At 36.1% G+C, this 21,592-nt stretch overlaps 1 protein-coding gene across 9 annotated transcripts in view; it reads left to right on the plus strand.

The window, feature by feature from the left end:
• Nucleotides 1–21,592, plus strand: part of DIAPH2 (diaphanous related formin 2) — a 1,054,294-nt gene that overhangs the window by 558,974 nt on the left and 473,728 nt on the right. The window contains exon 23 of one of the 9 annotated variants that reach the window (XM_030305029.1): nucleotides 15,986–16,072. The exons of the other annotated variants lie outside the window; for them this stretch is intronic. Coding sequence (XP_030160889.1) covers nucleotides 15,986–15,993 — 8 coding nt within the window. The 3' untranslated portion in view covers nucleotides 15,994–16,072. Of the gene's footprint in view, nucleotides 1–15,985; nucleotides 16,073–21,592 lie in introns of those variants that run through there. 9 annotated transcript variants of the gene reach the window in all.

Below are 21,592 nucleotides of genomic sequence, written 5' to 3' on the forward strand. Positions count from 1 at the left end.
AGAGTGTCCTCAGTGTTTTTCCTGTGCTTAGTTATAATGATCACATGCATTGCATAAATATTCGCTGTCAGAGTTGATCTGATGTTATTGTAAATAATTATTTTTCAGCAAGTTGTATGTCACTTAAGGTTTTTATTGAAGTGTATTTAAGTCTTAAGAGTGGATGGGTACATTTTAGTATTTAAAAAAAAATAAGAAAACACAGACTGAGCACATTATATACCATGGAAACATTCAGGGTGATCTTTTCATGCTTGTTATCAATATTATGCTGTCTTGTATGTTATTGAATCTTAACATGTCCCGAGCACATCCTGAGTTAAAATTTTCACCAAGAACCTGTCATTGTTGTCATTGTTATCACTGTGTCTTTGTTTCAATGTTAGGAAATAGGACATGTGGGAATGTTGCCCAGTTTTATCTCATTCTCAAATCAAGCTAATTAGTTAAAATTTGAATATTCATACATCAAATGTTATAATTTGAGTGACTCTGAACTAAAGCACAAAGATATATTCAATGCAAGAGGTTAAAGGACTGATATTGAGTAGTAATGTCAAGGTGGAGAAGGGAGAGTAAAGGAAGAGGGAAAACTAACAGAAATGAAGAAAGATACAGCTATCTGCTGTCACAGCAGAGTGAAAAGAAGAGGTGGCTCATACCCTGAGTGGAGGTTCTATTGTACCTCTAAGAACAAGCGGTGGAATCTGGAAATCAACATGGTAACTGTTACTGCAGTTTTATCCACTATGAATCCTTCTGATGGATTCATCAATAAGGACGAGATTGGGAAATTCAGGAAGTAAGGAACTGCATCAGAGGTACCTAAGCAGTTGCCTCCATTCTCCCACTTTTTACACATTTCAAATGTGTTGAACACAAGGATCAAGTTGTAGGGTGCTACACTGGTGGTGTGATTTCTGGAATTTAACTGAGGTCTTTTTCTGGAATTTGGATTCTACATGTTAATGAGGTAAATTAGTAAATAGCAAACATGATATTAACTTGTGCCAATTTTATATTACCCAAACTGCTTAATAGTGTTTCTGGGTACAACAGCCAGAATGGAGTTGGTATTTTTATTAGAAGATTCACTGAAAATGTAAGGGAAGAAACCCTGACTCGTATTGGAAGCTAATATCTCTGTGGGAAAGGATTCTGATAAAGTCAGATCTGAAAGAAACACATGCTAGAAATAACATGTTCAAGGATGAGAATCATATATATCTGAGTTTCAACTTTGTTGCCATCTACTTATTGGATCCTCCTTTGGCCATTTGACCTATCAGTTGCCTGTTTCCTCATTTATACAATAATGTTTCTTAATTTGAAAAATAGACGTGGTATGGTAATATTGAGCCCACTTATCCCTCAAGGTGATTATGATAATAAAATTAGATATTCAATGTGGAAATGCCTGAGAAGAAAGATGTTACATATAAATAATAGTTTATTATTCAAGCTGGCAGGAATATGTTAATTCCAGATGATTTTGATCGTTTATTTTTATACTTGTTTGATCCCATTTTTATTTATTTATTTTTTTTTCCAATTAACTTTCACTTATTTATTTATTTATTTTTTTATATGAAATTTATTGACAAATTGGTTTCCATACAACACCCAGTGCTCATCCCAAAAGGTGCCCTCCTCAATACCCATCTCCCACCCTCCCCTCCCTCCCACCCCCCATCAACCCTCAGTTTGTTCTCAGTTTTTAACAGTCTCTTATGCTTTGGCTCTCTCCCACTCTAACCTCTTTTTTTTTTTTTTCCTTCCCCTCCCCCATGGGTTCCTGTTAAGTTTCTCAGGATCCACATAAGAGTGAAACCATATGGTATCCGTCTTTCTCTGTATGGCTTATTTCACTTAGCATTACACTCTCCAGTTCCATCCACGTTGCTACAAAAGGCCATATTTCATTTTTTCTCATTGCCACGTAGTATTCCATTGTGTATATATACCACAATTTCTTTATCCATTCATCAGTTGATGGACATTTAGGCTCTTTCCATAATTTGGCTATTGTTGAGAGTGCTGCTATGAACATTGGGGTACAAGTGCTCCTATGCATCAGTACTCCTGTATCCCTTGGATAAATTCCTAGCAGTGCTATTGCTGGGTCATAGGGTAGGTCTATTTTTAATTTTCTGAGGAACCTCCACACTGCTTTCCAGAGCGGCTGCACCAATTTGCAATCCCACCAACAGTGCAAGAGGGTTCCCATTTCTCCACATCCTCTCCAGCATCTATAGTCTCCTGATTTGTTCATTTTGGCCACTCTGACTGGCGTGAGGTGATACCTGAGTGTGGTTTTGATTTGTATTTCCCTGATAAGGAGCGACGCTGAACATCTTTTCATGTGCCTGTTGGCCATCCGGATGTCTTCTTTAGAGAAGTGTCTATTCATGTTTTCTGCCCATTTCTTCACTGGGTTATTTGTTTTTCGGGTGTGGAGTTTGGTGAGCTCTTTATAGATTTTAGATACTAGCCCTTTGTCCGATATGTCATTTGCAAATATCTTTTCCCATTCCGTTGGTTGCCTTTTAGTTTTGTTGGTTGTTTCCTTTGCTGTGCAGAAGCTTTTTATCTTCATAATGTCCCAGTAATTCACTTTTGCTTTTAATTCCCTTGCCTTTGGGGATGTGTCGAGTAAGAGATTGCTACGGCTGAGGTCAGAGAGGTCTTTTCCTGCTTTCTCCTCTAAGGTTCTGATGGTTTCCTGTCTCACATTTAGGTCCTTTATCCATTTTGAGTTTATTTTTGTAAATGGTGTGAGAAAGTGGTCTAGTTTCAACCTTCTGCATGTTGCTGTCCAGTTCTCCCAGCACCATTTGTTAAAGAGGCTGTCTTTTTTCCATTGGATGTTCTTTCCTGCTTTGTCAAAGATGAGTTGGCCATACGTTTGTGGGTCTAGTTCTGGGGTTTCTATTCTATTCCATTGGTCTGTGTGTCTGTTTTTGTGCCAATACCATGCTGTCTTGATGATGACAGCTTTGTAGTAGAGGCTAAAGTCTGGGATTGTGATGCCTCCTGCTTTGGTCTTCTTCTTCAAAATTCCGTTGGCTATTCGGGGCCTTTTGTGGTTCCATATGAATTTTAGGATTGCTTGTTCTAATTTCAAGAAGAATGCTGGTGCAATTTTGATTGGGATTGCATTGAATGTGTAGATAGCTTTGGGTAGTATTGACATTTTGACAATATTTATTTTTCCAATCCATGAGCAGGGAATGTCTTTCCATTTCTTTAAATCTTCTTCAATTACCTTCATAAGCTTTCTATAGTTTTCAGCATACAGATCCTTTACATCTTTGGTTAGATTTATTCCTAGGTATTTTATGCTTCTTGGTGCAATTGTGAATGGGATCATTTTATTTATTTGTTTTTCTGTTGCTTCATTGTTAGTGTATAAGAATGCAACTGATTTCTGTACATTGATTTTGTATCCTGCAACTTTGCTGAATTCATGTATCAGTTCTAGCAGACTTTTGGTGGAGTCTATCGGATTTTCCATGTATAATATCATGTCGTCTGCAAAAAGCGAAAGCTTGACTTCATCTTTGCCAATTTTGATGCCTTTGATTTCCTTTTGTTGTCTGATTGCTGATGCTAGAACTTCCAGCACTATGTTAAACAACAGCGGTGAGAGTGGGCATCCCTGTCGTGTTCCTGATCTCAGGGGAAAAGCTCTCAGTTTTTCCCCGTTGAGGATGATGTTAGCTGTGGGCTTTTCATAAATGGCTTTTATGATCTTTAAGTATGTTCCTTCTATCCCGACTTTCTCAAGGGTTTTTATTAAGAAAGGGTGCTGGATTTTGTCAAAGGCCTTTTCTGCATCGATTGACAGGATCATATGGTTCTTCTCTTTTTTTTTTTGTTAATGTGATGTATCACGTTGATTGATTTGCGAATGTTGAACCAGCCCTGCATCCCAGGAATGAATCCCACTTGATCATCGTGAATCATTCTTTTTATATGCTGTTGAATTCGATTTGCTAGTATCTTATTGAGAATTTTTGCATCCATATTCATCAGGGATATTGGCCTGTAGTTCTCTTTTTTTACTGGGTCTCTGTCTGGTTTAGGAATCAAAGTAATACTGGCTTCATAGAATGAGTCTGGAAGTTTTCCTTCCCTTTCTATTTCTTGGAATAGCTTGAGAAGGATAGGTATTATCTCTGCTTTAATCGTCTGGTAGAACTCCCCTGGGAAGCCATCTGGTCCTGGACTCTTATTTGTTGGGAGATTTTTGATAACCGATTCAATTTCTTCGCTGGTTATGGGTCTGTTCAAGCTTTCTATTTCCTCCTGATTGAGTTTTGGAAGAGTGTGGGTGTTCAGGAATGTGTCCATTTCTTCCAGGTTGTCCAATTTGTTGGCATATAATTTTTCATAGTATTCCCTGATAATTGTTTGTATCTCTGAGGGATTGGTTGTAATCATTCCATTTTCATTCATGATTTTATCTATTTGGGTCATCTCCCTTTTCTTTTTGAGAAGCCTGGCTAGAGGTTTGTCAATTTTGTTTATTTTTTCAAAAAACCAACTCTTGGTTTCGTTGATCTGCTCTACAGTTTTTTTAGATTCTATATTGTTTATTTCTGCTCTGATCTTTATTATTTCTCTTCTTCTGCTGGGTTTAGGCTGCCTTTGCTGTTCTGCTTCTATTTCCTTTAGGTGTGCTGTTAGATTTTGTATTTGGGATTTTTCTTGTTTCTTGAGATAGGCCTGGATTGCAATGTATTTTCCTCTCAGGACTGCCTTCGCTGCGTCCCAAAGCGTTTGGATTGTTGTATTTTCATTTTCGTTTGTTTCCATATATTTTTTGATTTCTTCTCTAATTGCCTGGTTGACCCACTCATTCGTTAGTAGGGTGTTCTTTAACCTCCATGCTTTTGGAGGCTTTCCAGACTTTTTCCTGTGGTTGATTTCAAGCTTCACAGCATTGTGGTCTGAAAGTATGCATGGTATAATTTCAATTCTTGTAAACTTATGAAGGGCTGTTTTGTGACCCAGTATATGATCTATCTTGGAGAATGTTCCATGTGCACTCGAGAAGAAAGTATATTCTGTTGCTTTGGGATGCAGAGTTCTAAATATATCTGTCAAGTCCATCTGATCCAATGTCTCATTCAGGGCCCTTGTTTCTTTACTGACCGTGTGTCTAGATGATCTATCCTTTTCTGTAAGTGGGGTGTTAAAGTCCCCTGCAATTACCACATTCTTATCAATAAGGTTGCTTCTGTTTATGAGTAATTGTTTTATATATTTGGGGGCTCCGGTATTCGGCGCATAGACATTTATAATTGTTAGTTCTTCCTGATGGATAGACCCTGTAACTATTATATAATGTCCTTCTTCGTCTCTTGTTACAGCCTTTAATTTAAAGTCTAGTTTGTCTGATATAAGTATGGCTACTCCAGCTTTCTTTTGGCTTCCAGTAGCATGATAAATAGTTCTCCATCCCCTCACTCTGAATCTAAAGGTGTCCTCAGGTCTAAAATGAGTCTCTTGTAGACAGCAAATAGATGGGTCTTGTTTTTTTATCCATTCTGATACCCTATGTCTTTTGGTTGGCGCATTTAATCCATTTACATTCAGTGTTATTATAGAAAGATACGGGTTTAGAGTCATTGTAATGTCTGTATGTTTTATGCTTGTAGTGATTGTTTGATCCCATTTTTAAACTGAAGGTCAAAATCTGCTTATTAAATGACACAGTTTTCTCAAATGACATATCATGTCATTACGTATATTTTCTTTACATCTTTTTTTTTTTTTACTTTTTCCATCTTGTAGTCTTTTAGAAATAAGACCCTAGAAACAGATCATAAAGGCTAGCATGTTATTTAAAATGATGTCTCTAAGCTTTGATGGAAGAATCATTGTTCCAAATTCAAGAATTGGTCATAAAATTTCCAATATCCTACATTGTTAGGATATGTTCATCTTTAGTATATATAACCATAGAAGAAAAGAAAAATCTTATATTAATTAAATATTCTAAGTAATTGATAGTAAATTTTTAGGTAAAAATAAATAAGGTATGGAGTTTGAATATTATTATAACTAATAAAATGATAATAAGGCATTTCTTTTATGTGCATTTTAAAGAAATGGATCCTGTTTGCATTTGTAGCAGGATGTCGCTGATATTTATGTTAGCTATTGCTTTTTCACTTAATTATGCATTTTTTCTAATACCTGATAGTAATAATAATAACTACTACCATTTACCAGAAAGATTAAGGAAAGTGTTCAGTGTCACACAATTAACAAGGGCTAAGATTTTGGCTATACTTCTATATTCATTGTTCTTTTCAATGTACAACACAGAGTAATAGCAAGAACACAATTGAAAAAGACATAAAATATGAGATTTGTATTCATAAATTTAAGATAAACTGAGAAAGCATTATGAACCTTGGTAAATTCTATATTTTGATGGGAATATTAATTATTATGATTACAAACACCCAGTAAAATCATACAAATATTCTTGGTTTACTCTAAAACTACAGTAAACTGTTGAATTTATTAAAATGATAGTGTTAGGATTTAAGTTTTCATTCAATTGATTTTTCTTTCTACATGTCCACAGAGAGGAATAACATACCCTGATGATGATGAAGAAAGAATAAATATCTCCATTGCCCACCCTTTTGAGGGATATGGCTATCAACTAACTACATGTTTATTTTACTCTAATAGTATAAGGACTTCCAGTGTCTAAGTTGCACATTTTTAAAAATTTTAATTTCAGTATAGTTAACATACAGTAGTATACTAGGTTCAGGTGTACAATATAGTGATTAAAAAATTCAATACATTACTCAGTGCCCATCAATATAAGTGTACTCTTAATCCCCATCACCTGTATCACCAATCTCCCCACCCAAGTTCCCTGTGGTAACCATCAATTAGTTCTCTATACTTAATAGTCTGTTTTTTGGTTTGTCTCTCTTGTTTGTTTTGTTTCTTAAATTCCATATAGGAGTGAAATCATATGATATTTCTCTTTCTCTCATTGACTTATTTCACTTAGCATTGTACTCTCTAGATGCCTCAATGTTCTTGCAATTGGCAAGATTTCATTATTTTTTTATGGCTGAGTAATATTCTGTTGCATTTATATACCACATCTTCTTTATCTCTTCATCTATTGATGGACACTTGGGCTGCTTCCATAATTTAGCTATTGTAAATAATACTGCTATAAACAAAGGACTGTATATATCTTTTTGAATTAGTGTTTTCATATGCTTTGAGTAAATCCCCTTAGTGGAATTACTGGGTTATTTGGTAATTCTATTTTAAAATTTTTGAGGCACCTGCATACTGTATTCCAGAGTGGCTGCACCCAGTTGCATTCCCACTAAGAGTGCACAAGGGTTCCTTTTTCTCACATCCTTGAGAAACATACTGTTTCTTTGTGTGTGTGTGTGTGTGTGTGTGTGTGTGTTGTTTTGTTTTGTTTTGTTGCAGTCATTCTGACAGATGTGAACTGATAGCTCATTGTGGTTTGGCTTTCCATTTCCCTGGTTATATCTGATATTGAGCATCTTTTCATCTGTCTGTTGGCCATCTGGATGTCTTCTTTGGAGAAATGCCTGTTTGTGTCTTCTGCCCATTTTTTAACTGGATTATTTCTTTTGTGAGTGCTGAGTTGTATCAATTCTTTATATGTTTCATATACTACCCCTTTATCAGATGTGTTATTTGCAAATATCTTCTTCTGTTGAGTATGCTATCTTTTAGTTTTATTGATTGTTTCCATTGCTATGCAGAGATTTTTATTTTGGTGTAGTCCCAATGGTTATTTTTTTTTTCGTTTTTGTTTCCCTTGCATCAGGAAACATATCTAGAAAAATATTGTTATGGCTGATGCCAGAGAAATTACTGCCTGTGCTCTCTCCTAGGAATTTTATGGTTTCAGCCTCAAATTTAGGTCCTTAATCCATTTTGAGTTTATTTTTGTGTATGGTGTAAGAAAGTGGTCCAGTTTCATTATTTTGTATGTAGCTATCCAGATTTCCCAGCACCATTTGTTGAAGAGACTACCTTTTTCCAATTGCATATTCTAGACTCCTTCATCAAAGGTTAATTTACCTTATAATCATAGGTTTATTTCCTGGGATGTCTATTCTATTTTATTGATTTATGTGTGTATTTTTGTGCCATTGCCATACTGGTTTTATTACTACAGCTTTGTAGTAAATCTCAAATATGGTGTTGAGATACCTCAGGTTGTCTTCTTTTTCAAGATTGCTTTGGCTATTCAGTGTCTTTTGTAATTCCATGTATTTATGTTGTTGCAAATGGCAAGATTTCATTCTTTTTGAGTGCTGAGTAATATTCCATTATACACTACCTCTTCTTTATCTGTTCATCAATGGACATTTGGGCTCTTTCCATAATTTGGCTATTGTTGATAATGCAGCTATAAATATTGGGGTGCATGTGCCCCTTCAAAACAATATTTTTCATTCTTTGGGTAAATACCTAGTAGTGCAATTGCTGCATCATAGGGTAGTTCTATTTTAAACTTTTTGAGGTGCCTCCATACCGTTTTTCAGAGTGGCTGCACCAGTTTGCATTCCCAACAACAGTGTAAGAGGGTTCCCTTTTCTCTGCATCTTCACCAATACCTACACTTTTATGTGTTGCTAATTTTAGCCATTCTGACAGGTGTGAGGTGATATCTCATCATGGTTTTGATTTGTATTTCCCTGGTGATGAGTGATGTTGAGCATTTTTTCATGTGTCTGTTAACTATCTGGATGTTTTCTTTGGAAAAGTCTATTCATGTCTTCTGCCCATTTCTTCACTGCATTATTTGGGTTTTTTTTGGATGTTGAGTTTGATAAGTTCTTTATAGATTTTGTATACTAACCATTCATCAGATAGTTCATTTGAAAATATCTTTTCCTACTAGGTAAGTAGGTTGCCTTTTACATTTGTTGTTTGTTTCCTTCACTGTACAGAAGCTTTTTATCTTGATAAGGTCCCAATAGTTCATTTTTCCTTTTGTTTCCCTTCCCGCAGGAGACATATCAAGTAAAAGTTGCTCTGACCAATGTCAAAGAGGCTACTGCCTGTGTTCTCCTCTAGGATTTTAATGGTTTCCTTCTCTCATTTAGGTTTTTCATCCATTTTGAATTTATTTTTTTGTACGGTGTAAGAAAGTGGTCTAGTTTCAATTCTTTTGCATGTTGCTGCCCAGTTTTCCCAACACCATTTGTTAAAGAGACTCTCTTTTTTCCATTGGTTATTGTTTCCTGCTTTGTCAAAGATTAGTTGACCACATAGTTCTGGGCTCACTTCTCGGTTTTCTGTTCTGGTCCACTGATCTGTGTGTCTGTTTTTGTGCCAGTACCGTACTGTATTAATCCGTACAGTTTTGTAATAGAGCTTGAAATCCAAGATTGTGATGCCTCCAAGCTTTTGGCTTTTTGTTTGTTTGTTTTTTCCAAGATTGTTTTGGCTCTTTGGGGGCACCTTTTGTGATTTCATACAAATTTTAGGATTGTTTGTTCTAGCTCTGTGAAAAATGCTGCTGGTGTTTTGATAGGGGTTGCAATAAATGTCGAGATTGCTTTGGGGAGTGCAGACATTTTAACAATATTTGTTCCAGTCCATGAGCATGGAATATTTTTTTTTCCATTTCTTCATGTCCTATTCAATTTTTTTCATAGGTGTTCTATCATTTTCAAAGTATAGATCTTTTATCTCTTTGGGTAGGTTAATTCCTAAGAATCTTATAGTTTTGGTGCAATTGTAAATGGAAGCGATTTATTAATTTATCTTTCTGCTGCTTCATTATTGGTATATGAAACTGCCACAGATTTCTCTATGTCAATTTTGTATCCTGGACTTAACAGAATTCATGTTTTGATACTCAGAACTTTTTGGCAGAGGTTTTTGTGTTGTCTATATATAGTATAACATTATCTACAAATAGGGAAAGTTTGATTTCTTCCTTGCCAGTTTGGATGCCTTTTATTTCTTTGTGTTTTCGGATTTCTGAGGTTAGGCCTTACAGTACGATGTTAAATAATAGTGCTGAGAGTGGACATCCCTGTTGTATTCTTGACTGTAGATGAAGATATTTGTTTTTCTCCATTGAGGGTGATATTAGCTTTGGGTTTTTCATACATGATCTTTATGATGTTGAGGTTTGTTTCCTGTATCCATACTTTGTTGAGGGTTTTCTATTTTGTCAAGTGCTTTTCCTACATCTATTGAGAGGATTATATGGTTCTTATCCTTTCTTTTATTAATGTGGTGTTTAATACTGATTGATTTGCAAATATTAAACCACCCTTGCAGTCCCAATATAAATCCCACGTGGTTGTGGTGAATGATTCTTTTAATGTACCATTGGATTTGAGTTGATATTATTTTGTTGAGAAATTTTAAGTCCATGTTCATCAGGGATATTGGCCTGAAGTTCTCTTTTTTAGTGGAGTCTTTGATTTTGGTTTCAGAGTAATCCTGGCTTCATAGAATGAGTTTGGAAGTTTTTCTTCCATTTCTACTTTTTTGTAATATTTTCAGAAAAATATGTGTTATCTCTTCTTTAAATGTTTAGTAGAATTCCCCTGGGAAGACATCTGACCCTGGACTTTTGTTTACTGGGATTTTTTTTGATTAATGATTCAATTTCTTGCTGGTTATCAGTCTGTTTAAGTTTTCTATTTCTTACTGTTTCAGTTTGGGTAGTTTATATGTTTCTAGGAATTTATCCATTTTTCCAGATTATCTTATTTGTGGGTATATAATTTTTCATAATATTCTCTTGTAAATGTTTGTATTTCTGTGATGTTTGTTGTTATTTCTCCTCTCTCTCTTAGTGATTTTATTTACTAGTGTCTTTTTTTTTTTCTTTATGACAACTCTGACTAGGTAATGTTTTCTTTTTTTTTTAATTTTTTTAATTTTTTTTTCTTTTTGAGAGAGAGAGAGACAGAGCATGAGTGGCAGAGGGGTAGAGAGAGAGGGAGACACAGAATCCAAAGTAGGCTCTTGGCTCTGAGCTGTCAGCACAGAGCCCGACATGGGACTCAAATCCATGAGCCATGAGATCATGACCTGAGCTGAAGTTGGATGCTTAACTGACTGAGCCACCCAGGCACCCTAATGTTTTATTTCTTTAAATGTTTATTTATTTGAGAGAGAGAGAGAGAGAGAGAGAGAGAGAGAGTTGGAGGAAGACCAAGGATCTGAAGCAGGCTCCTTCCTGACAGCAGAGAGCCCAATTCAGGGCTTGAACTCACAGACCATGAGATCATGACCTGAGCCAAAGTTGGATTCCTAACTGACTGAGCCACCCAGGTGCCGCTGCTTTTAATGTTTTCACAGAACCAGCTCCTTGGTCACTGGTCATTGATCTGTTCTTTTTTTGTTTGTTTATTTTGTTTTTGTTTCTGTATCATTTACTTCTGGCCTAATTTTTATTTCCCTTCTGCTTGCTGTAGGCTTTTTAACTCCTTTAGGTGTAAGGTTAGGTTGTTTATTTCAGATTTTTCTTGCCTCTTGATGTAGTCCTGTATTGCTATATACTTTACTCTTAGGGCAACTTTGGCTGCATCCCACATGTTTTGGACTGTTGTGTTTTCATTTGCTTCTATGTAGTGTTTAATTTATTCTTATTTTCCCGATTGCCCCATTCCTTTAGTAGCCCATTCTTTAACCTCCATGTATTTGTGGTCTTTCCAATTTTTTTCTTCTGGTTCACCTCAAGTTTCATAGCATTGTAGTCACAATGATACATTGTGTGATCTCAATGTTGTTGTATTTGTTGAGGCCTGATTTGTGACCTAGTATGTGATCTGTTCTGGATAATGTCCAATGTGCACTTGAAAAGAATGTGTATTCTCCTGCTTTAGGATGAAATGTTCTGAATATATCTATGGAGTCCATTTGGTCCATTGTGTCCTTAAAGCCATTGTTTCCTTGTTGATGTACTATTTAGATGATCTGTCCATTGATATAAATGGAATGTTGAAGTTCCCTACTATTATTGTTTTATTATCAACGATTTCTTTTATGTATATTATTGTTTTATATATTTATGTGGTGTCATGTTTGGAGCATAAATATTTACAATTGTTTGATCTTTTGGTTGGATAGTCCCCTTTATTATGATATAGTGTCCTTCTTCATCTCTTTTTATAGTCTTTGGTTTAAAATTTAGTTTACCTGCTTTAAGCATGGCTACTTCAGCTTTCTTTTGACATCCATTTGCATGATAAATGTTTCTTCATCCCCTCATTTTCAATCTACATGTGTCTTTAGGTCTAAAATACATCTCATGTAGGCTGCATATAGATGGGTCTTATTTTTTTTTATCCATTTTGACATCCTATGTCTTTTGATTAAAGCATTTAGTCCATTTACATACAGAGTAATTATTGATAGGTATGTATTTGGTGTCATTTTGTTACTTGTTTTGTTACTGTTTCTACAGATTTTCTCTTATCCATTTTAGTTTTTGTCACTTTTAGTCTTTCCTATCCACTCAAGGGTCACCTTTAGTATTACTTGCAGAGCTGGTTTACTTGTCAGAAACTCCTTTACTTTTTGTTTGTCTGGGAAACACGTTATCTCTCCTTCTACTCCCAATGATAGCCTTGCTGGATTGAGCATTGTTGGCTGCAGATTTTTCCCATTCAGCATGTTGACTATATCATGCCACTCCCTTTTTGCCTGCCAAGTTTCTGTGGAGAGGTCTGCTGCCAGTCTTATGGGTCTTCCCTTGTAATTTAGGAAGTTGTTTTGTCTTGTTGATTTTAGGATTTTTTCTTTATGACTATATTTTGCAAATTTTACTATGATATGTCTTGGTGTTGGCTTGCTTTTGTTTATTTTGATTAGAGTTCTCTGTGCCTCCTGGATTTGTATGTGTGTTTCCATCCACAGATTAGGGAACTTTTCATCTATGATATACTCAAATAAACCTTCTGCTCCTTTCCTGTCTCTTCTTCTGGGACTCATATGATACCAATGTTATTACATTTGATGGAGTTACTGTGTTCTCCTCTTGTACTCTCATGATCCATCATTCATCTTTCTCTCTTTTGTCCAGCTTCATTATTTTTCACAGTTGTATCCGCGGTATCACTTATTCATTCCTCTGCTTCTTCCATTCTTGTGTTCTTTACCTCAAGTGAGTTTTGAATCTCAGTTATTGCATTTTTCATTTCTGTTTGATTGTTTTTTAACTCTTTCATCTTTATGGTAGAGGTCTCCTTGATGTCTTCCATGCTTTTTACAAGCCCAGTGAGCATCCTTATGATTGTTGCTTTAAATTCTGTATCAGGAATATTATATCTGTTTTGATTAGATTTCTGTCACCTTTTCTTGTTCTTTCTTTTGGTATGAATCCCTCTGTCTTGGCATTTTGTCTAGGCCTGTGTCTTCTTCTGCATGTTAGAAAAGCCTGTTATGTTTCCTGCTCCTGAGAGTAATGGCTTTATGAAGAAGAAGTCATATACTGCCCAGGGCTTGGTGCTTCAGGAAATGTGTCTGGTGTGTGGTGTGTGCATTCTGCTGCTGTGTTTTGGCTGCTCTTTCCCTCAGGTCAGTCATCTACAGAGGTTCTCTTTGCCTGCAGGGGGTAGTATCTGGACCTTGGTCATAGTGTGGCTAGTTTTCACTAGGTGTGTTCTGGTCTGTTTGTTAAATGAGACCTGATGCTATATTCACTAGAACTGAAGCTTTGTAGATCTCTGTGGTCAGTAGAAGTGGTGTCCATGGGTGTTTCCTCTGGTCTTCCCAGGAGGGTCCCACCATGCTAGTTCTTGGGTATACTTCCTTGAGAAAAGTGGTATCAGCAGGGCATAGGAGCAGGGGACTTGGTATAAGCAAATTAGGTGGCCAGTCTTGGTGCTTTGCTGTTTACTAAAGTTTGTTTATTCTGAGTGGGGTGGGGGGGAAATGGCACCAGCAAGCTTCTCTGTCTCTGGAGAGGGGGGTGTGTTCTTACTACTCTCAGAGAAGTCCTCCCAGAAAAGTGAATAATTTCCCCTCCTGCATCCTAGGCATTTTTCAGATCACTCTTTTCACACTGTCTGTCCCTGTGTTGCTTCCCTTCCTGGAGCAATGCAGTGGACTTTGGGCTCTATCCCAGTCAAGCCTGCTGACTTTTAAAACTCAAGCCTGCTGACTTTTAAAACTCTAGTCTTTAGGAACCTGGTGTTATGGGGATCTGTGCTAGTCTTCTGGGGGGAGAGTCTGTCTGTGAGAGTATTGCTGTCCTAGGACTAATGCCGTTTTGACCCAGAAGAACAGTCGCATCAGAGAGCAGGGTTGTGGGGTTTGGAGCAAAGCAGACTAAACAACCAGTGTTTGGATTAGCAGCCCTCAGCACTTGTCTCTGTGCCTATGCTGAGAGTCAGTGGAGGGGAATGGCACCAGCTGGCTCTTTTGTCCCTGGAGAGGTGTGTCGGGGAAGGCCACCTCTCACAGATGCAAGAGGGAAAGTCTCTTCTAGTCAGCCTCGGGCAATCCTCAGATAAAGCCTTCTGCCCTGGGGTGTTTTGCTTGCCTTCTCTCCAGGAGTAGGGCAGCACCCTAAGGGTTCTTTCCCAGCCAAGCCCAAGCCCAGGGATCTCTAAAACTCCAGTCTTTCAGCCCTACTGGTTGCAAAAACTCACAAAAATTAGCCCCTGTCATTTTCCCAGCCAGTGTATCTGGGGAAGTGTTTTCCCTGTGTGTATCCCTGTGCACTCTATTCTCTCTTGCCTTTCTCTGAGACTGGGGCTCCCTCCCCTCTACAGCAGCCATGATCCATTTCTCCCCCAAACCATGTCTCTGCACTTCCCACCTTCCTCGATATGGCCTCTTGTCTCCTTCTATTTGTGCAGTTCTGTCAGTTCACAGGTCTATTTCTTGGGTATTCAGAATGATTTGAGAATTACTTGGTTGTGTTTAAGGTACTAGGCAAGCCTAGAGTCATTCTACTACACAGCCATCTTAGTTCTGCACTCTGAAGTCTCCCTTTTTAGTAGCAGAGGACCCATAGCAGTGAGACTGGAAAGGAAAACAGAAGTTTTGGAAAAATGCAGTACTTAAATATCTATTGGATCTGGACTATGACATGAGAGGTACATGAGGAAACCACCAATGAGGAGAAAGGTTGCAAAACCAGTAGGAATAAAATTTGTATACAGATATTGCTCCTAAACAATGTATATGATAACTTGAAAACGCACATGATTCTCTGAATGGATTTCATGTCCAACATCAGCGGTGTCATACCATTAAACCTCCAAGGTAAAATAAAAGTTCTAGAATTAGCTGTAATTTCAGATCCAATATCATCAATTAGGTTAGGAAAAAAGTATAAAGAAAAGAAATGTTTATTCAGCCTGATCAGATTTCAAAACAAGTATATAACAGGGTCAAACAATTGGCATATTTGTATTTTGTGTTCTATCTGAATTTCTATTCTCAAAAGTAATTATTTCTCTAAGATTGACGGTCATTTAAAGTAGTTAGCACATAAAAGTATGTGCTGAGCCTTACTGTGATATTAAAGTTTGTGAAGTTCAAATAGTTTGCAAAATATAATTTACTTTTCTATTCATATTAATCACAGTAGAATCAACTTTCTCTAAACAGTAGAATCACCTTTCTCTAAACAGAGTCCTGTATGAAGTAAATCATATTCACAATTTATTATATATGAAAAGAAATGCATATGTATAAACAGCCTTTTTTCTTGCTTTTCTAACAACCATAATCATTTAATCATCTTCATTCTATGCTTAACTCTTGTCTTCCACAATCTTACAATGATTAATGAAGCTACTTGCAAGATGATATTTAGGACCATATTCATATTGAAAAGTTATACATTTTTTAAATTATAAGCAAATATCTGAGACTGAAGGAAACAAAGAGCTCTATCTCCCATAAGCAATTTTTAAATTCTGCTGGAAACATTTAATATAAGTTAAATCAATTCTATGTCATTCTCCAGATTCTTGAACTCTAAAATTATGCCAGCTGGATGTGAGGGATTATCTACAGACAAGAGCAGCAACTTGCTTGTCAGCACTGTTCTCTCAAACAGTGCTTACTGCCAGCTCTCCAAATGTGCAATGTGCATGGGACTGTGAGTGTTCAAGTACTGTAACACCTTAATTAAAAAATAGTGTATGTCACTGTTGCTTTTGCTAGAGCTTTTTGACTCATGTGCTTGATTTCCTCTGCCTTTTGTTCTATGAAAGAAAAAAAAAATCACTCTGACATTTGGGGGGAAAAACTGAAGTGCTAATTAAACTCTTGTGGAACAATATATCCTCTTTAGTTTTACACTGCCAATTTTAATATAGAGTCACTTTAACAGGCTTTGCAAGTCAGAATTTGCTGGGCCCTTATTATTTCTCTGAATTCACTGAATAAATCCATTCTCAGAGATATTGAAAATGCAAAGCAAAGCCAGAAAAAAATAACATTTATTTCATGAAAGTTTCATTGGCAAGCTTACTAGCTGAAGATAAAGGGTGAAAATGTTACACAGGGAGTCATATGAGATATTACTCTATACTAGAAACAAAACACAGAAGTCTGAAAAGCCATCAGGTATTATTGCTTTGAAAAGAATACAGAATTATATGAATTTTTTTTTTAAATTTTTTTTTTCGACGTTTATTTATTTTTGGGACAGAGAGAGACAGAGCATGAACGGGGGAGGGGCAGAGAGAGAGGGAGACACAGAATCGGAAACAGGCTCCAGGCTCTGAGCAGTCAGCACAGAGCCCGACGCGGGGCTCGAACTCACGGACCGCGAGATCGTGACCTGGCTGAAGTCGGACGCCCAACCGACTGCGCCACCCAGGCGCCCCAAGAATTATATGAATTTTGAAAGTGTTGAAAAATGGCTTAAATGTACTGAGCTGCTCAAGCTCTTGGCTTTTATTTTTTATGTGAGGTATATCTGAACAATAATTTTATCATAGTCAATGTTGTTCGTGCTGCTATTGTTAAGGTTGTCAGCATTTCCATTACAACCCCACTATTTCAGTTGGGGTTCATAACTCCACTTTAGAAGTCACCCTGGGCTAAAGGTTGGCATATGCATTTTCAACTTGTGTTGATAGTGATGGATATGAATGTAATTAAATATGTAGCAAATATTCAAATTAACATATACTGCTTTTTATTGTGTGAAATATTTTAATGAAATTATGTATTGTTCCTTAATTATAGAAATTGGCAAATGTTAGCTCTGTCAGTGTAACTGATTAATGGAGTTAAAGAAAACTCTTTTTCAATCTAATTAGTCCTGTAGCCAAGAAACCCTGAGCTTATCTTGTAGCCATGAGCCAAAATATTTCCTGTTACCAATTGAAAAATGACTTCTAAAAGCGCTCCATAATTTATCAACACTACAGCCAAACAACTGATTAGTTCTGTCCAACGATTAGTGAATGCCATGGGGATTAGAAGGTTAAAATGACATTTGAGGTTTTACATAAATCCATGACCACATATGCAGGTACCTAACAGATTTTTTTTAATATTTATTTTTGAGAGAGAGAGAGAGAGAGAGAGCGAGCGTGCAAATGAGTGAGCAGAGGAGGAGGCAGAGAGAAAGGGAGACACATAATCCAAAGCAGGCTCCAGGCTCTGAGCTGTCAACACAGAACCCCATGCAGGGCTTGAACTCAAGGAACCATGAAATCATGGGCTGACCTGAAGTTGGACGCCTAACCAGCTGAGCCACCCAGGCACCCTTTTAACAGACTTTTTTTTAATAGAAATATATTTCTTTAACAGAATTTTTTAATAGAAATACATTTCTTTTGAATTAATCACATTTTTATGGGTATAAAATTTCCTGGTTATGCAAACTAAAATATTACAGAAGAGTTAGTAAATACAGAACAATTAAGAACATAAAAATAATAAAGAATAATCTTGATTACCTTTAATCCTTCAAACTGGGAGTAACCAATGGTTATATTTTGGTGTATAGTTTTCAATTATTCATGTTATACATGAATACATATGTTACAAAATTGGTATCATAAGTTGAGTCACAATCTGATTTTGTTTCCTATGTTGGAAAGCACAAACTTGTCAGTAAATATTTTGTAATAAATAATTTCCCTGACTGCACAGTATTCCACTATGTGGGTATACTGACTTTTAATTTATAACCTATATTTGTAGATTTTGAAATCTGTTTAATGATTTAATCTTACTTTAGGATAAAATCTGATGAGAGCTTTCAGCAGCTAGGGTTTATTCAAGATTTTGGTCTTCTCTGCTTTTAGCCATTTTCATGGTACCCTACTTACTGCATCTCCAGATGTTAACATTTCATAATTGTTGATTAGAAACAGTATCAAAAATACATAGTTAATTATATATTGATTACATAGAGATACCTAGCAAATACATAAATAATGTTGGTATGGTTGCTATTGATTCTTATGAATAGAGCAGAATTTTAAAAATTAATAAATTTGCAACTAATGAAAATATTATTTCCTTTGAATTCTTATTAACTTGAGGAGCGGGCAATGGGGAAACTTTGTTATAAACAACATTTCTCTCTTTGTTTTTGATGGGTGAGGCATTCACCACAGGAATAGGATATTATTTAATATAAACAGTTCTGTGATCAGAAACCCCAGGTTTGAATATCAACTCTGTGCTTTCTAGTTATGTATGGGATTTTTGGCAAAGTACGTCCCCTCTGTAAGTCTTATTTTTTTTCTGCCTTAAAATATAGGTAATACCTATTTCACAATGTTGTCATAAACATTAAATAAATTATTCTGTAAGAGTTTATTCATTTTTTCAGTGTGCTAGTGAACTAGACAGATATAGTCTCTGCTCTCATGAAGTTTATAGCCTAGTGGGAAATACAGAGGACAAACTAACAGATACATAAAAACATACATATAAATTATGGCAAGTGCTATGGAAGGAAATGACAGGCATTCCTATGTTAGGTTGGATGGGTCTGAATGTTGTCTGAAAATGTGACATTTAGTATTCCCGGGTAGAAAGAATAACATGGACGTTAGACCCACAGCAGAAAGCATTTAACATGTTCTAGAACCTAAAAGGCAAATGTTGCTAGAAAATACTATGGAAAGAGAACAGGGGCATAAGATAAGTCTGGAAAGGTATACCAGGACTAGGTCATGGTAGAACTGAATGCCTGGCAAAGAGAAGGCCCTCAATAAATATGCGTGTTTCTTTTCTTCTGGTATTTTATGGATGAAGTATTCTTACCCAAAGATTTTGGGGTTAAGTTATATGCTTGTTTAGATTATGTAAAGGTTTCCTCTCTGATTTGGATTATCATCATGATGTTCTTAAATGAAGTCAGCCTTACGTTTGCATTTTGTGTAGATATCTTATTTTTTTTTCCTTTAAGCCCCTCTTTCCCTTACCCATCTGCTCCACACCACCTCATCTACCCATGGGCATACAGATAATCTGCCTGTTTGTGCTGCTCAACTGTTCTTGACTTTTTCATTCTGCTGTATGTCCCTCTTTTGTTGTTGTTGTTGTTGTTGTTGTTGTTGTTGTTGTCATCCTCAAGTTAGTTAATATACAGTGTAGTCTTGTCTTCAGGAATAGAATCCAGTGATTCATCACTTCCATATAACACCCAGTGCTCATCTCAACAAGTGCCCTCCTTAATGCCCATCACCCATATGCCCTACCCCACCCCCATCAACCTTCAGTTTGTTCTCTGTATTTAAGAGTGTCATGGTTTGCTTTCCTCTCTTTTTATCTGATTTTTACTTCCCTTTCCCTATGATCATCTCTTAAGTTTCTCAAATATGAGTGAAATCACATGTTATCTGTCTTTCTCTCTGAACCAGCCCATTATGGGTATTTTCCTCTACCTGGATTCATCTTCTCCTCTTTTTTATGATTCTTTTGTAGCTCATGACTAGATCTTATGATATGAATACTGCAAATCAGTGAGAGGTCAATAAAACAGCAAGGCACATGTAAAAATTTCTCAAGATGGTAAATCTTTAAATCTTTCTACCAGAAGAGTTACCTACTCCCCATGGAACTAATTAATAAACCTTGCATAGACTTGTGCCAGTCACATAGGTCTATTAAAAAGTAACCAGCAGAATTCATGCCTCAAATATCTTTGTATTAAGAGAGAGGAAAGTGCAAAATTTTAACATTATAACAGAAAGAGCACTAGCATTGGTGGTGGAAGTTGAGTTGATAACAACTTGATCTGTTTCTTTAGATGGGGATAATAAAAGATATATATAAAACAATGTGCAACATAGACAGGAAGTTCATGTGTCTGTAGTGCAAGAGTACATAATTTGGCCATATGTTCTATGTGTGTAGATATGAAAGTTTTTAATTACTACTGACAGTAATTAATCCTAAAGTATTGATTTTGGCTGACTCTCCTTGTCTCAAATATTTGCCTCACAAATATTAAGTATTATTTCTAAGTGTTATTATCAATAGGTTATATTAATATTCAATATGCAACCCTTTTTAAAAAATAAAAAGTATATATGTTTTTCTAGTAATTGTTAATGTTTTCTTTAAATATCGTTCTAGTGGATTTATTTTTCTAGTATAAGAGTTCTTTTTAGTTAATAACATTTGGCATTTTAAAGTCTCAATGCCAAATTCTTTTTATTAAATGCATCTGTTGTAGAGAAGGAAAAACTTTTTTTTTCCCCTCTATCCTCTTACATTCTTTAGCTGTGGCCCTGTAAATTAGACTGACAAAAGACAGATTAATAAGAGAAAAACAAACAGAAGTTTATTAATATATGGGAATACTCAGTCATGAGTATCTCAAATGGGTGGTTAGAATTTGGGTTTACTTAGCATCTTAACAATAGAGCAGTACATTATGTAGAGAAGTGATAAGACAAAGGAAAGGACTGTGCGTTCTAGGGGAAACAAAATGTGTAAAGTAAATAAATATATGGGGAAAATTAATGGAAGATAAGGGATAGTTAGTAGGGTTTGTTATGTATATTCCTTTGTTGCTTTCTCCTGCAAGGGAACAGTCTAGCTTGTCTTCAGTGGTTAAGAATCATTCTACCCTTCGTGGCAGAGGGGGGAAGGGTAGAGATTTTTTCTTGTATTTTTCTTCTATTTAATTACCTTCAGCTCAAAATAGTCCTTATGTCAAAGTGGTATATTATACTACTCTTCACTGTCATGTATACTCTGGCACGATATTATTTAAGTGGGCAAGAAAGAGTGTTTATTCTTACAATGCATGCAAATTCCATCATTGTCTGGTGCCTGGGTGGCTCAGTTAAGCATCAGCTCAGGTCATAATCTTGCAGTTCATGAGTTTGAGCCCCCTATCTGGCTCTGTGCTGGCAGCTTGGAGCCTGCTTCAGATTGTGTCTCCGTCTCTCTCTGCCCTACCCTTGCTCACACTCTGTCTCTGTCTCTGTCTCTCTCAAAAATAAAATAAACATTAAAATTTTTAAAAAATTAAAATAACCTCATTGTCATTTCGACTAAATCCCCATATCTTTAACACCATTGATTATATTTTAATAAAAATATTACATGAAATTTAGACTTACATTAAAAATGGTTTCCTGATGAA

The sequence above is a fragment of the Lynx canadensis genome, chromosome X (genome assembly GCF_007474595.2).
Source record: "Lynx canadensis isolate LIC74 chromosome X, mLynCan4.pri.v2, whole genome shotgun sequence".
Classification (NCBI taxonomy): Eukaryota; Metazoa; Chordata; class Mammalia; order Carnivora; family Felidae; genus Lynx; species Lynx canadensis.